Source organism: Periplaneta americana, chromosome 17 (assembly GCF_040183065.1).
Source record: "Periplaneta americana isolate PAMFEO1 chromosome 17, P.americana_PAMFEO1_priV1, whole genome shotgun sequence".
NCBI classification, from domain to species: domain Eukaryota; kingdom Metazoa; phylum Arthropoda; class Insecta; order Blattodea; family Blattidae; genus Periplaneta; species Periplaneta americana.
Genome location: NC_091133.1, coordinates 17,537,795 through 17,551,160, shown reverse-complemented (window position 1 = coordinate 17,551,160; position 13,366 = coordinate 17,537,795). Strand labels below are relative to the sequence as shown.

General features: G+C 34.7%; 1 protein-coding gene across 1 annotated transcript in view; it reads right to left on the bottom strand.

The window, feature by feature from the left end:
• Window positions 1-13,366, bottom strand: part of Sf3b2 (splicing factor 3b subunit 2) — a 61,851-nt gene that overhangs the window by 34,893 nt on the left and 13,592 nt on the right. The window contains exons 4-5 of the mRNA XM_069816397.1: window positions 9,705-9,926; window positions 2,742-2,976 (exon numbers count right to left, since the gene is read on the bottom strand). Of these exons, the coding sequence (XP_069672498.1) occupies window positions 2,742-2,976; window positions 9,705-9,926 (457 nt within the window). The remainder of the gene's footprint in view (window positions 1-2,741; window positions 2,977-9,704; window positions 9,927-13,366) is intronic.

Sequence of the window (13,366 nt, the reverse complement as noted above, 5' to 3'; positions counted from 1 at the left end):
CTCAAGGCAAAATTTACTAACCATTTCTTGGCCATTTCAGTATTAAAAATGCGATAATTATGCGATGAAATACAGCAATTTTGATGCTGAGTCCTGTTGCAGTGGGGTTAATGCAGTGCATTTGTACAGGTGAGCTGTTGTCATTATTGAATTTTCTTCATTGCATAAGACAGTTTTTACATTATTAATGACAACATTTAAGATGATTTACATATTTAAGTCTTTAATTGAGTTGAAGATCAAGTGGATGAAGTTGGAGATGTTTGAGTAGCCTAGTAGCTTCATGAACTAACAGAACTTGTAATAGTATATTATGATACAAGGTTGGAAAGTGCTTTTTACAAAATCGAGGAAGAGTTTGAAAAACGAGCAGAGCGAATTTTTCAATTTCCGAGATTTTGTAATGCACTTCATAAACGTGTATTGTACAGTATTTTTTGCACGATAGTAATTTTGAAAATAATATTTTTATAAAACTTAATATACAGTACAGCTGACTGAAGGTTAGTAGTCTGGCCAACATACAAACTTCACCATCACCTTCAATGTGAAGGAATAAAATATGATTCAGGTACTTGTAATATTTCGTGTTCAATTGGAATAATTTTTATTTTATTTTGTTAGGTGAAATAAAGTTCAGTACATTTCAAATGCAGTGATTTGTTTCGTATAGTGTATATTGAATTTTACATGCATATGAATTTTACATGCATTGTAGAATTGTAGCATACATAGAAGGCACTGGTTTTCATTACAACTCTAGAGCAGTTATTTGTAATATTTCAACATACTTATCTACCTTGGCAACTCTGAATTCAGTAAAATAAACTTTCAATTGTGGCGGCCATTTGCTGTAACAACGAGAAAACCCACTATCATGCAAAAAAAACATCATACTGATCTACTATTACATCTGTCTCAGACTCAAGATTCCTTTTTGGACTGATACTACAACAATTCGACCAATGGTACCTCCATTTCAGATTGAATATTGAAAATCTGTTTTATACCTAATAATTTCATTATAATTCATAGTCATGAGTACATATCATTAAGTGAGTGTAAAAAGATGCACACACATCCCCTAAGTAAAATTCACCACCTCCACATTTTTCACAATGACGGAAACTAAGTAAAACTAATATCAAATTACTTGTATATTAGCTTCAATTACATTTTAATTGTTTAGTGATTGTACGGATTTGCAAGTCAAATAGAATAAGAACTTTGTTTCATTGCATAACAGTCTGATGTTAGCACAAGAGGCAATTGCAAAACCTACTCTTAGTTCAGCAGCCCTTCCACCCCTTGCCTACAGATTCTGGCAATGCAACTGCATAAATGATATGATATTTTGCATAACAGTAATTGTAACATTATGAACTGAAAAACAAATATCAAAGAAAAGCAGGTATTATGGTTTGGATTGAATGAGGATTATTCACTCATGTCAGTATGAGATTCAATTGCCATGTTTGTAGTCGCGTAAACTAAAATTATACTGAAAAATAAATTAGTGTAAGTGAGCATTTGCAGCCAAAGTGCAAATCAATGGTTCCAAATAATATTTTTGCAAAGCAATAAGTATATCGCACCTGCTTTCACGTGTTTCATCAACAGTAGTTCTAACAGTAGAGCCAACTCGTTTTTCAAGACTACAAAAAGTTCAATATATTATTCATATTTGTTTCAGCTGATATTCCACTTAATAAAGGTAATAATACAAAGTTGAAAGAGTGTCTTATTAAATATATGAACATAAATCCCCTGATGAATACACTCTTAAGAAAAAATTTTCTTACAAAGAATTATTGGAACATAATTATTAGGTCTGTATGTGAAAATGTAAAAATAAGGGTGGGATTGATGAAACTATCTATTCTAGCAGCAGAAAAGTAGAAAATGTTATAGTAGACATGTTGAAAAGTGACGAAAAGATTTCCAAGCTGTATTTACTAAAAGTCTGCAAAGATTTCAGCAGTAAATCCCATAAACATTGATAAGTTATCCAATGAATTTATGCTACTCCTGTGACCATATGGTATGAAGTATGACATTGATCTGAATGAAGGGGGGAAGGGGGGAGGGGGGAGCAACAGTGAATTGTTCAATGGTTGAGTTGTTTGGACTTTTTTCCATTGCTAATTTTCAAAAATTGTAACACAATGTTTCGAAGAGTGGCTCTCTCTTCGTTGTCAGGTGAAAACCTACTGTGGGGATCATTACAAACAGCTAGCCTGTCTGATTGATCCATTTACAGACCATGATTCATCACTGCCTCAATGACCAATATCATAAACATTAATCAAAATCTAAAATCAGTTACATGAACACAAGCCATGTACAAAACACAATAAAAAAAACAGGAACTCAACAATACAGTAGTAACAATGGCCTACTGATGCACCCACTCATCCTAGATTGGCTTTCAAGTATTTAAAATATTTCTCAGAAAAAAAAAAAAGGCATTGTAATACAGGAGTAAAGGCTATGTTTACTATGGTATGAAATGAAACAGATATGCAATCTTCCTATTATTTTAAATACAATTAAATGTTCTTCCTCTCATCCTAAATTCCTTAGTTTCATTTTTGTTAAATCAATTTAAGCATTGTAAAAGACATTCACTAAATTAAGTTTTAATTCCTTGTATAGTTAATGGATCTTAAATGGAAATAACTTACACATTACATATAAATATGTGTATGTATCTGTATATAAAACTTAAATAATGATCTCACCAAGCTTGACATAGTCTTCAGGCTGTACTCCAACCTGTTTTGCACGTTCAGTTTTGAAGGCAAGAGCTTGTTCTAAAGCAATAGGAAGCTTTACTTCCTTCACTTCAACTGGTGGCTCCACTTTCAGAGATAACAATGATGGCAGTTTTCGATCACTACGACTTTCATCATCAGAATCAACTCCTGGAGGCCCCACACCTGGCGGTCCTACACCAGGAGGCCCCATACCAATAGGCTGCAAAGGATCATTGTACTCCATTATGAACATCTAGAAATTTTATTACAGTATAATACATATATTTTAACAATGTTCACAGACACAGACTCTCAATTTTACGATATTTCTAGTGCTATAACTTATAACTAGGGACACAGTAAAATGGTGAATAAAACACATCAAAATTAGTAAATAAAACTACCGCAATTCGTGAAAAAAGCAGTTACTTAACTGTGTAAATCATGAAAAAGTCGGTATTTAAACATTTAAATCGTGAAGAAAAAGTTTGAATTTAAACATGGAAATCGCTTTTAAAAAAATGATAATAAAACATTACCCTACATTACTCCTTAGTCTTTGTTGTGTATTCTTGCTGAAAATGTGGTAAATAACTTTTACACATTTCTTCTTATTGCATTAACATGTAACAAACCATGCATTATACACAGATTTTCATTTTTCACAGCTGAGCAAGCAGCCATGTTTTCCACATGATAAAACATGAAAGACAAACCCATTTTTCGTACTTATTTTAAATGTCTCATTGTCGAAAATAAAATAATGGTATTTCGTGACTGATGACTGTGTGATTCAGTGATAATTGTAAAACAAGTGTTTAAAGCAAAAAAATGGCCAAATTCGAAAAAAAAAAAACTAGCAAAATTTGCAACAAATCTCTATCATGAAACATATTTACAGAATGAATCTCGTTCATACCTATAAAAATTTTAACTCTGACTCAATTAGCAGAAATTCGCGAAAATCTGATGTCTCTACTTATAACTTAATTTAGCATTCCTTTCTCCCTGTATTTTTATTTCCCTCCATTTATAAAGTCGTCTGTTACCATATGTGCAGAATTTAATATCGAGTACCATTTCTTAGAAACACTTTAGATTGATTAAAATTTTTAATAACTAACTACAGAGATCTCTCCCACCATCTCTCTCTCACGTGTGTGCGTGATTTTCAGAATTCCAACGCAGTACCTCAAGCATTACATTATTTTGAGTTATCTTTTGAGTCAGTGCCACTTCAGTATGAGCAAAAAAAGGTAGATTAGTGATGAAAACCGAAAGTTCCAAAATAAATGGGAAAGTGACTTTCTTTTCGTGAACAATCAGGATAACAAACCACAGTCTTTTGTGTGTTTACAAGTTCTCTCATGTCACAAGGAATACAATCTCAGCTGCCATTATAACCAGAACCATGTAGATACAGGAGTTATGGCACGTGCTACAATTGTTGCAGATCTGACAGAAAGGGTTAGGACTCAAAATAATTTTTTTTTTTACATAGCCACATCAATTCAAAAGCAATGGTGAATTTGTGAAGAAATGTTTGGTAGAAATGATCTGAGCTCTAGGGGAAGAGAAAGTTGCCACGAAACTCAAAAGGTTCCCCAACAAAACAAACTTTTACCAGAAGAGTTGAAGAATTAAGTGCTCATGTTCACAATAAATTGAGGACCGTTTTTGCAAAACTTGCTAACTGTAAAAACTAAATTTTATAGGAAACACAAAAAACTGAAATAACTGCAAGTTTTGCTATAGCTCTCACATAGCAGAAAGCAAGTTTTGAAAAAACGATCACATTTTTGACACACTACTATGAAGGAAATAAGATTTTCCTTAGAAGCCTTTAGCATCATGTAGAGGCCTGTCTTATGTTAACTAATCCACCAAAATCTCAATTTTGAAAATTTTGCAGTTAGCAAGTTTTGCAAAAACGGTCCTCAATTAGAAACCATTATTGATCAGAGTATTTTTCATTGTCCATTGATGAATCAGCTAATGTAACGGATACAGCTCAACTTTTAATCTTTATTAGAACTGTTTCTGAGGATTTTAATATTCATGAAGATCTTCTTGCTGTAACTCCACTTTATGGTACTACAAAAGGCAAGGATATGTATGGAGCAGTAAATGAAGTGTTAAATGTAATTGATGGTTCAAACAAATTTTCTGCAATAGTTACTAATAGTGCTAAATCAATGCAGGGATCGCATTCTGGTTTAATTGGCTTACTATAACAAGATGGTATTACCTGTCCAGCTCTGCATTTTATCGTTCACCAGGAAGCTCTGTGTGCCAAGTATTTGGAGAAAAAAAATTTGATGAAAATAATTTCATAAGAGAAGGAAACCAATCTTTGACACATCGCAAGTTTCATTCTTTCCTAGAAGGACTTGAATCAGAGTATGGTGATTTGGTTCTATACACCAAAGTTTGCTGGCTGATTAAGGGAAATTGCCTCACAAGATTTATTTCCTTGAGAAAGGAAGTTATTGAATTCCTGGGTGAAATCGAAGCAGTATTAGTTAACCTGCAGAATCTGGAGTTCAATTTCAGTCTTGCATTCCTAACAGACATTACACAACACCTCAATGAACTGGATTTAAAGTTACAAGGATGAAATGAAAGCATTTTAGGCTTAGCTGCACATCTAGATGGGTTCATTAATCGGCTGAAGCTTTTCAGATCAACGTTTGGAAGAAGAAACTTAATACTTTCCCATCGTGCAAAGAAGTGACAGAAGAATTTGGAAGATATCAACATATCATCATGTACTGAACTCCTTGACAAGTTTTCGGTATAGTTTACAAACCGATTTATGGATTTCGGTAATATGAGGCCTCAGCTAACATTATTTAATAATTCCATGAGGTGTGATATTTCAGAACAAGATGAAAATGTTCAATTAGAATTGTGTGATCTGCAGACTGATCCATTTCTGCAATCAAGGCAAGAGATGGGTCTACAATTCTGGAAAATGGTGCAAAGTGATAAATTCCCCAAGTTAAGTGACTTTGTTAGAAGGATGCTTTCATGTTCGAAAGTATTTGCATGTGTGAGTCAGGAGCGTATATTGTAGTGTTCAAGATGTGTGCTGGACACTCTGTAAATTCGGTAATCTCACTTTTTATTTGATGTTGACTTATATAATGCAATAATAATTTTAATTTATCACCATTTAGATGCTTGGTAAACTCATTTGATGTTGACTTATATATAATTCAATAATCATTTTAATTTATTACCATTTAAATATTTTAAATGTCTGCTGCTTGGATGTGCACACCATGCCCAGAACGACTTTCGTTTTATAATGTATGTGCTGCTTGACAAAGTGGAATGAGGTATCAGGTCTGGTTGTTCTGCCCGTATAACAGAATATCCTCAGCTGAGAGTTACTAATCAATCTTCTTAATGTATCCAGCTGTTTGCTGACAACATAAAGTCCACTACAGTTCACAGTAGTTTGAGAGTTACTAACACAATTGTATAATTCTCTGCGTGCGCACAGTGGCGTGGTGGAGATACTTCTCTCACGGTCCCAAGTCGTTCTGTAAGCAGACAGCTCAGCCTGCCAATTGTAATGTTATAAAATACTGTGTATGACATGCGTGTTTGACTGTTTGTGTGAATGAATTTACCATGTTTAGGTTTTATTAGAGTTCATAGTTGTGTGCCAGCGCAGGAGGACAATTTAAATTCCTTATTTAATGATAATAACACTTGGAAATGTATACTGTAAAAGATCTTTTGCAAAAACCATTCTCATCTTGGCCACTAGAAGAGAAATTACATATACCATAGTGAATAAGAGTAGAACTACCCCAACACTTCCGAATTTAATGCAACAATATAAAACAAAACCAGAACAATATACTAAACATTTTTCTACTTCACAATTTGAAAATGTAAAATGTTAGCGGGTTGTGAAACTTCAAAAAGATTATTTTGCTGGCCATGCTTATTCTTTTCTAACAAAAATGAGGTTTGGAATAAGCATGGATTTACTGACTTAAATCACAGTAAAAACATTCAAAATCTCAAACTCATGTACAATGTTTCCTGAAATCAAAACTTTTCAGCAAACAGAGCATTGATACCAGTAAACACAATGAAGAGGTAAAGAAAAATAGAGCCATATTGATATGAATCACTGACGTTATTTATCTTCTAGCTAACTAGGAGCTCCCTCTACTGGGATATGACGAATCAGATAATTCTTTGAATTGTTGAATGTGTTAAAAAAAATATGAATTACTTTTGGAAAACTATCTAAATTCGTCCACAGTGTTTCAAGGAACTTTTCCATTGATTGAAAATGATATCGTAAGAGCTATTACTGAGAACAAATCTCACTATATAAATTCTCCACCATGTAAAGGGTGATACTGTTTTTGAAAGATTCTTGGACTTGGTTGATGTCAGTGCTGACAGAACAGCAGATGGTTTATTTACTCACGTTAATGAATTTGAAATTTATACTAAACTCGTGGGTCAGACATACGATAGAACTTCTGCAATGAGTGGTCATGAGAATGGTTTACAATCTAAAGTCTTAGCAACTTATCCAAGTGCAATCTTCACCCACTGTTATGCTTATCTTCTAAATCTTGTTCTCCAGCAGATTGTATCAGTTATTAAAGAATGTAAAATATTTTCCAAACATTGAGCGGATTCTCTGTTTTCTTTTCTAAATCCTCTGAAAGGATATATGTGTTGCATGAATTTGTACAAAAGAAATTATCCAATGTAGTACCAAGCAGCTGGAATTTTACATCAAGACTTTGCCACACTGTAAAAGAATACAGATCTGAACTTTGTGAGTTCTTCGAAAATAATATTAAACATTCTGGTAACTGGGATAGTGAGACAGTCATAAAATCATGTGGTTTCCTAGCTTTCCTTCAAGAGTTTGTAACAATATTTCTATTAGAAGTGTTTTCGATGTTGCTTGCTTACACAGATATATTATACAATATTTTACAAACAAAAAATTTTGGTATTATTTACAGGGGTGTACTGTAAGCAGTAACATGAGCTGCTGCCAAGAAGTCAAAAGGAAAATAGCAATGGCAAAGGAAGCCTTTAATAGAAAAAGGAGCATCTTCTGCGGACCTCTGGAGAAAGAACTAAGGAAGAGACTAGTGAAGTGCTTTGTGTGGAATGTAGCAATGTATAGGGCACAAACATGGATATTATGATGAAGTGAAGAGAAACGACTAGAAGCATTTGAAATGTGGATATATGGAGAAGGATGGAGTGTGTGAAGTGGACAGACAAAATAAGAAACGAAGCTGTGTTGGAAAGAGTGGATGAAGAAAGAATAATGCAGAAACTTATCAGAAAGAGGAAAAGAAATTGGCTGGGTCACTGGTTGAGAAAAAAAACTCCCTTCTGAAGGATGCACTGGAAGGAATGGTGAATGGGAGAAGTGTTCGGGGCAGAAGAAATATCAGATGATAGACGACATTAAGATATATGGACCATATGAGGTGACAAAGAGGAAGGCAGAAAATAGGAAAGACTGAGAATGCTGGGTTTACAGTGAAAGACCTGCCCTTGGGTAGAACACAATGAATGAATGAACTGTAGCAGGAAAGTAACTGACATCAAAGATAAGCTTCAATATGATAGAGAACATTCTTATTCATCAGTTTGGAACAATAACATTTCAAATAAGGACGAAACCTATCAGATTAAAACAAAGCGGCACTGTCCAGATAAAACGGAACAAGAAAATAATTATCACCGGGTGTACTTGGAAATTATTGATTGCCTAATTCATCAGATTGATTGTAGGTTTTCTCAACTTGATAAATTAGAATATTTTATTTGTTACATTACCAGAAGTATTGTGGATATGGGTGGTTGGTTGCTAATGCATGGCTTGTTGGAGAACATCCATTTGTCATCTTGCATCCCAGTATTATGAATATAGAAAAACATTTCCCGAACCACTCCTATAGAAACTTTTGGCTCAGTATAGAAATTTATTTGATCGCATTGAATTGAAGAACGAATTAAGTGTTCTCTACATTTCATCTGAATTTCATGGAAAGGATGTTCACAAACTTGTTAGTTTTATGCATGAAAATTTCCTTCTTCTGGGTTTAGTGAAGTGTATAAACTTGCTAGGTTAATACTGACCATTCCTTGTACAAGTGCTTTGGAACATTCGATTTCTGCATTAAGACAAATCAAGACCTATGAAGTAATAAAAAACTCAAGAAAGCCTGTGTAACTTAAGTTTGTTGTCAATCGAAAAGGAGTTAATGCACAAAATGAAGGACAAAAACTCATTTTATAATGCTGTGATTGAGAAGTTCGCATCACAGTGTTAGACTTCTTTGTGTTTCCTTGTTTAAAATATATTGTTTATTCAATACCACCAACAACTTTACAAGACTTACAAAATCGAATCACGGCAGCAATAGTTACACCTCAAAAATTACGTGGCATTATGCAGAAAGTAATTGAAAGATGCTGATGGTGAACATTCTGAACAATACATATGAAGTTTTTGATTATTGTTCAGGATTAGTGTGTTGAAATCTCTTTGTTCTGTGTAAAGAACTCAAATTTCAATAAATATTCAAAGCCCATGTTACTTTCGTTTTAATGTAATTTACAAAAGGACTGACAACCCAAATCTCACTTATAACACACACTGAACTCAGAATCCACAGATGATACGTCATGTGAAAGAATATACAGTGTTCCATTTGAAATAAATACACACATTTGTTATTAAACATTTATGCATTAAAAACATATACACAAATGCATGCAAGAGCACACACATATACATAACCTACACCATAAAAGTAACTCTATGCAACAAAAATGACAGCTAGAATGAAACAAGAACTCTCTACTTAAATTATGCTGAAGTAGAATGAAATATCTTCTTATATTCATATAATATGCATGTCTATTTAATAAGATGCTTACTTCCATCCCTGGTGGAGGTGGCATAGCTACTGAAGGGGGAGGACCTCTGAGTTGAGGTGGAGGAGGTGCCATATTTGGTCCACTTAATCCACTCATAGGAGGACCTGATACATCAATGCCAGGTGGTAAGACTCCTGGTCCTGATGCAGGCATTGTTGAAGGAACAGATATAGGTGGCGGCAGGACTGTAGGAGCAGTGCCAGGAGGAGGTGCAGACATCCTCTGAAACAAACAACCTTAATCAAGACTAATGCAAATGACAGTGAAACATACATTTCATCATTCCATAATGAACTTCAAAGTCAGTAACATCCATCTATTATGCTATTGAACGTAACCTTTGTAAGTTCCATCACTTACTAACTTAATTTCAGTTCACTATGTTTTAAATTATTGCAACCACTTCATGAAATGAACCTCCGGGTTCCTTAAAAGCCAGTAAGTAAGTAATCACTTCATCACACAAACACGATTTTCTTACTCGTTTTACATGCACGTGTATTTGCATACATATATTATGTGCTGAAGTGAGATCCTACAAAGTTCCATCTGATCCACAGTTATTTCTGAGAAAACAACACTTAAAAGCTTAAAATTCTGGACTTGTTAACATTCTGTATATAACGCAATCCTATGCTCAAAGTATGTGCACATATGGGTGTTTTACAACGGTATTACAAAGATATCTTCTTCTTCCAAGATTAGTAGTGTTAGCTGGTTCAAAAATGCCTTGGTATAGATATTTTTCATAAAAAAAAGAACTAGGTGTCTTTTAAATAATACTGCCTAAACATAGGTGAATTTTAGGGTACAATAATTTAGTTGTGCATAATTAAAATACTAGTGAACTACTCTTGCACCATGAATATTAAAAATAAAAAAAAAGGAAGAAAATGTTTAAAAGGGTGAATCTATCAATGAAAGGGATCAATTCATTGATAAATATGTTTATTGATCTATATTAAGAAATAACAAAGAACGATACACCAAATAGAAGTAGCTTCGGATTCTTTGCAACAAATATTCTGAGGGCCAGAGCCTGCAATATTATCTCCTTTATAACAATAAACACAATGTTATCCAATATTACTCATACGAAAATTACAAAACATTGGGTGAACAATATCAGCTGATGACAAGGAAGGCCTGCTATATCAGCATACTCACCAAATATAGTCAGATATTACCAACATGTACTGATGTACTGTAGATATTTCAACCCTTAACCCGAAATGCTAGTCTGCCAGCTGGTATGGTATTTTGTTTCTTGAATATTTGCAACACTGCATATTATGTCTTATTTTTTGACCTATGCTTTCTTCAGTCCTTCTTCAAGTATGATGTGGTGTGGTTGTAATCTAAATCCGTTCAGTGCATTGTTGTTGTTTCTTATTGAAGTATGTAATTATTGTAATTATTACCTGCTACATTTGCTGGTCTCAGACTGGTACATCATATTACGTAATTCAAGTTTAATAATAATATAATACTGCCATAAAAATATAATACAAAGAAATTGTAAATAAAAAATTCTAGCACTCACCTGAAAGAGAGTGATCTCATGCTCAGGGGAGGATTCGTTACATAATAAAGTTACATGCATAAATTACAATAAAATAACATCTAAAGATTAATATTTATTCATAACCAGGAACAGCACTTACCCCAAAATAATCCAGCTTCCCCTAAATGGTACCATATGAGAGGTTTTTGGGTTTTTGTGAGGATGAAAGTTTTAATTCAAATCTCTCAGTTTCTGTCTTTCTCAAGAAAAAGAATTATTGTGTTGTGCAGACCTATGAAGATGCAAATGTGATGTGAGGTAACGTGAATGGGGTTCAAGTTTTGTTTAGCAAGGAAGTGCCTTGGGCAATTTACAACCATTATTGGAATCATAGACTGAATCTTGTTCTTGTTGATGTTTGCAAGAATATCAAAGTAGCTTATGATTCTTTAGTATTTACAGAATTTGGATGTATTTATGCCAAGTTCTAATATACACGAAGTGTTTTTGCAGAAACAAAAAGACATGAATAATGGTAAAGGCCGTTCATAGAAATCTGCCAGCAATATTGTTGTCACTTTGATGTGCATTGCAAGAGTCAAGAAACTCACACAATCATCTGAAGCACAGGGAATGTTAAACTGCATTCTTGACCACCAATTCACTGTGAATTTATGCATTTTCCTCCATTTGCTCACTCTGTGGTGAAATGTCTCTGACTATCTCCAAAGAATAGTCCACCGCTGTGGAGTAACTGTTAGCCTTCCTGACCATGAAATGAGCTTGGTTCAAATTCTGGTTGGGACAAGTTACATGGCTGGCGTTTTTCCGAGGTTTTCTCTCAACCACTTGAAGCAGAATTGCTGGGTAACTTTCGGCAGTGGACCTCGGATTCATTTCACCTTCATTAACATCATTCCATTAATAGTTGCTGGTTGACCAGGAGGACATGGCGGATGTGGTTCCAGGATCCACCTACAGATGGCATGTCTGCGGGAGCTGCACATATTCAGAGAAGCTGCAGGGGCTTCAATTAGTGAACAGAATTGGAATGTAGCTCCATCGAATAGATGGCGCCTTGGTGAATCATGCAATCGACAGTGGCATATCCCTCCGGTTAAGGAAGCAGTAGATTCATGCACGTGAATTGCGAACAGATACCATCGATCTGAAGAAGCTGCAGAGGAACATCACAGGGAGATGGAGGGGCATTCCTGTTCATGCAGACTCCGTCAGACCTGGATGCTGTGGCTGAATTGATAAGATGGCACCAGACAGTGAATCACATGCTTGATGAGCAGCCCTGAGGACTTCAAAAATCATTCCAATATAAGGAGTTGCACAATAAGGCTAAGGCTGCGGATCCTTCTCCAAAGAGGAGGGGGGGGGGGGAGAAATGTAAAATCGCAAAGGTTTGCACTCTTGTTCAGAGTCTTGTTGATGCTTTGTCAACAGTCTAAGCCTGAAAGTTCAAAAAAATCTGAGATGATTCACAGTCTATCACCATGAAAATTAAACTGCAGAGTCATGAAGTGTCTCCACAGGAAAGTACAGACTTCCGTAACACCTGGCTGATCACTGTATAACAAATATGATGACCTTTATTCATTTCAAGAATATTATGAGCATGTGCTTCTTCCAATTGTTGGTCTTATGAAGACAGAGTTGAAGCACCGATTTACAGACAACGTTCCCATCATATGTGGTGTAAGCTCACTAAATCCAAAACCAACTATCTTTTTTTACATCAATATTCTAAGACTTTTAGTCAAACACTACAACTGTGATACCGAAAGTGTGCAGACTGAAACAGCTCTTCTCAAGAATAACATACAGAGGTAGGAAGAGGAGAAGAAATGTAAAGTTGAGAGTGTTCTCAAATTGGCATCAATGCTAGATGACTGCAAGATTATATTCAGTGAACTACACGAGCTTGTTATCATTCTCACAATTGCCAGTTGAGCTCTGGGTGCGAGATAATATTCTCCTGCATACGATGCTTGAAAATCTATTTACGAAATTTCATAACCAGCACTTGATTGAGCAAATGGCAGTGATAGTATTGGAGAGGGTGATAGCCAAGGGACTAGACATGGAGCACATCACTAACTCATTCGATCCTCAACCGAGAATTGCCTTGTTGCCCTTCATTAAAATT